Raw genomic sequence first — 3,489 nt, 5'->3', positions numbered from 1 at the left:
TGGGCCATGCACATCCACATCTGGGACATCAACGTCCACCTTGGGCCCTTTGATGTCAACTTCAGGGCCTTTGAGGTCACCTTCCACCTTGGGCAGGGAAACGTCCACATCTCCTTTGACCTTAGGACCTTTCAGGTGCAAATCAAAGTCAGGCATGGAGATCTTGGGGGCTTTGATGTTCATCTCAGGCATCTTGAACCTGGGACCTTTCAACTTTCCCTCGGGTCCCTCGATGTTAACATCAGGGCCTTCGATGTCCACCTTGGGTGCTGAGACATCAATGTCGGCTTTAGGCAGGTTCACATCCACATCGGGGCCCTCTCCTTTGAAGCCTGGCATGCTGAACTTGGGCATTTTCACCTTGGGCATCTTCAGGTGCCAGTCTGGGCCATGCACATCCACATCTGGAACATCAATGTCCACTTTGGGGCCTTTGATGTCAACTTCAGGGCCCTTGAGGTCACCTTCCACTTTAGGCAGAGATACATCCACATCACCCTTTACCTTGGGACCCTTCAGGTGCAAATCAAAGTCAGGCATGGAGATCGTGGGGGCTTTGATGTTCATCTCAGGCATCTTGAACTTAGGACTTTTCAACTTTCCCTCGGGTCCCTCGATGTTAACATCAGGGCCTTCGATGTCCACCTTGGGTGCTGAGACATCAATGTCGGCTTTGGGCAGGTTCACATCCACATCGGGGCCTTCTCCTTTGAAGCCTGGCATGCTGAACTTGGGCATTTTCATCTTAGGCATCTTTAGGTGCCAGTCTGGGCCATGCACATCCACATCTGGGACATCAATGTCCACTTTAGGGCCTTTGAGGTCCACCTCAGGGCCTTTCAGGTCTCCCTCTAACTTAGGACCTGTGACATCCACATCTCCTTTTATTTTTGGACCTGACAGATTAAGATCAATATCTGGCATGGATATCTTTGGAGTCTTAAAATGCATTTCAGGCATCTTAAACTTTGGACTTTTCCATTTCCCTTCAGGTCCTTCAATATTCACATCAGGGCATTCAACATCCACTTTGGGTCCTGAGACATCAATGTCAGCCTTGGGCAGGTTCACATCCACATCAGGGCCCTCTCCTTTGAAGCCTGGCATGCTGATCTTGGGCATTTTTATCTTGGGCATCTTCAGGTGCCAGTCTGGGCCATGCACATCCACATCTGGGACATCAATGTCCACCTTGGGGCTTTTGATGTCAACTTCAGGGCCTTTGAGGTCACCTTCCACCTTGGGTAGGGAAACGTCCACATCTCCTTTGACCTTAGGACCTTTCAGATGCAAATCAAAGTCAGGCATGGAGATCTTGGGGGCTTTGATGTTCATTTCAGGCATCTTGAACCTGGGACCTTTCAACTTTCCCTCGGGTCCCTCGATGTTAACATCAGGGCCTTCGATGTCCACCTTGGGTGCTGAGACATCAATGTCGGCTTTGGGCAGGTTCACATCCACATCGGGGCCCTCTCCTTTGAAGCCTGGCATGCTGAACTTGGGCATTTTCATCTTAGGCATCTTGAGGTGCCAGTCTGGGCCTTGAACATCCACATCTGGGGCATCAATGTCCACTTTGGGGCCCTTTAGGTCACCTTCCACCTTAGGTAGGGAAATGTCCACATCTCCTTTGACCTTAGGACCTTTCAAGTGTAAATCTACATCTGGCATGGAGATCTTGGGAGCTTTGATGTTCATTTCTGGCATTTTAAATTTAGGCCCCTTGATCTTTCCCTCCGGACTCTCAATGCTCATATCTGGGACTTCAATGTCAACTTTGGGTCCTGAGACATCAATGTCAGCCTTTGGAAGATTCACATCTACTTCTGGGCCCTCTGCTTTGAAACCAGGCATGCTGAACTTGGGCATTTTCATTTTGGGCATCTTCAGGTGCCAGTCTGGGCCGTGAACATCAGGAGCATTTATGTCTACTTTGGGGCCCTTGACGTTCACATCTGGTACTTTAATTTTACCTTCTACTTCAGGCACAGACACATCAACATCCCCCTTGATTTTGTGTCCTTTCAAATTTAGGTCCACATCAGGCATAGAAATATTTGGAGCTTTGAAATGCATGTCAGGCATCTTGAACTTGGGACCTTTCAATTTGCCCTCTGGTCCTTCAATGTCAGTATCTGGCCCACTGATACCACCTTTGAGATCTGGCCCTTTGAGGTCACCTTCCAATTTAGGAACATCAACCTCCACCTCTCCCTTTATCTTGGGACTTTTTAAGTGCAAATCAATGTCTGGCATGGTGATTTTGGGAGCTTTAAAGTGCATGTCTGGCATCTTAAATTTAGGACTTTTCCACTTTCCATCTGGACCTTCCACAGCCACATCTGGCATGTCAACATCCAATTTGGGGCCTTTGACATCCAATTCTGGACCCTTTAACTCTCCCTCCAGCTTTGGGGCAGAAACATCAAAGTCTCCTTTGATTTTAGACCCTTTTAAGTTGAAATCAACATCAGGCATGGAGATCTTAGGGGCATGAAAGTGCATTTCAGGCATCTTGAACTTCGGGCCTTTCAGTTTGCCTTCTGGACCCTCAATGTTCATATCTGGAGTTTCAATGTCCACCTTCGGTCCAGAGATATCAATGTCAGCCTTAGGCATGTTCACATCCACTTCTGGGCCCTCGCCTTTGAAGCCAGGCATGCTGAACTTGGGCATTTTCATCTTGGGCATCTTCAGGTGCCACTCTGGGCCATGAACATCCACATCTGGGGCATCAATGTCAACTTTGGGTCCTTTAATGTCAACATCTGGCACTTTCATTTCACCTTCTATCTTGGGCACAGACACATCCACATCCCCTTTCACTTTGGGGCTTTTCAAGTGTAAGTCCACATCAGGCATGGAGATCTTGGGGGTCTTGAAGTGCATCTCAGGCATCTTAAACTTAGGACCTTTCAATTTTGCATCAGGACATTCTAGATCAACATCAGGCATCTCCACATCCACACTGGGGCCTTTCAAGTCTCCTTCTAATTTTGGCACTGATACATCCACATCTCCCTTCAGTTTTGGCCCCTTAAGATTCAAGTTCACATCAGGCATGGAGATCTTGGGAGCCTTGAAGTGCATCTCAGGCATCTTAAACTTGGGGCCCTTCAGCTTCCCTTCTGGACCCTCAAGGCTCACATCAGGGGCTTCAATGTCCACCTTGGGTCCAGAGATATCAATGTCAGCCTTGGGCAGGTTCACATCCACTTCTGGGCCCTCTCCTTTGAAGCCAGGCACACTAAATTTGGGCATTTTCATCTTGGGCATCTTCAAGTTCCACTCTGGGCCATGAACATCCACATCTGGGACATCCATGTCCACTCTGGGGCCTTTGATGTCCACATCTGGCACTTTCATTTCACCTTCTATCTTGGGCACAGACACATCCACATCCCCTTTCACTTTGGGGCCTTTCAAGTGTAAGTCCACATCAGGCATGGAGATCTTGGGGGTCTTGAAGTGCATCTCAGGCATCTTAAA

At 48.4% G+C, this 3,489-nt stretch overlaps 1 protein-coding gene across 18 annotated transcripts in view; it reads right to left on the bottom strand.

Annotated features, from left to right (window-relative positions):
* The window catches only part of AHNAK (AHNAK nucleoprotein), a 102,389-nt gene that overhangs the window by 75,343 nt on the left and 23,557 nt on the right, over positions 1 to 3,489 (bottom strand). For 7 of the 18 annotated variants that reach the window (XM_029956536.1, XM_029956534.1, XM_029956547.1 and 4 more), the window contains exon 7: positions 1,030 to 3,483. The exons of 4 other annotated variants lie outside the window; for them this stretch is intronic. In XM_029956536.1, coding sequence (XP_029812396.1) covers positions 1,030 to 3,483 — 2,454 coding nt within the window. Of the gene's footprint in view, positions 1 to 39; positions 3,484 to 3,489 lie in introns of all 18 variants that reach the window. 7 more of the 18 variants (XM_029956540.1, XM_029956541.1, XM_029956543.1 and 4 more) reach the window with 6 other exon arrangements.

The sequence above is a fragment of the Suricata suricatta genome, chromosome 11 (assembly GCF_006229205.1).
Source record: "Suricata suricatta isolate VVHF042 chromosome 11, meerkat_22Aug2017_6uvM2_HiC, whole genome shotgun sequence".
Taxonomy (NCBI): Eukaryota; Metazoa; Chordata; class Mammalia; order Carnivora; family Herpestidae; genus Suricata; species Suricata suricatta.
Note: the sequence above shows the minus strand (reverse complement) of the source record. Positions and strands in the feature narration are given on the sequence as shown.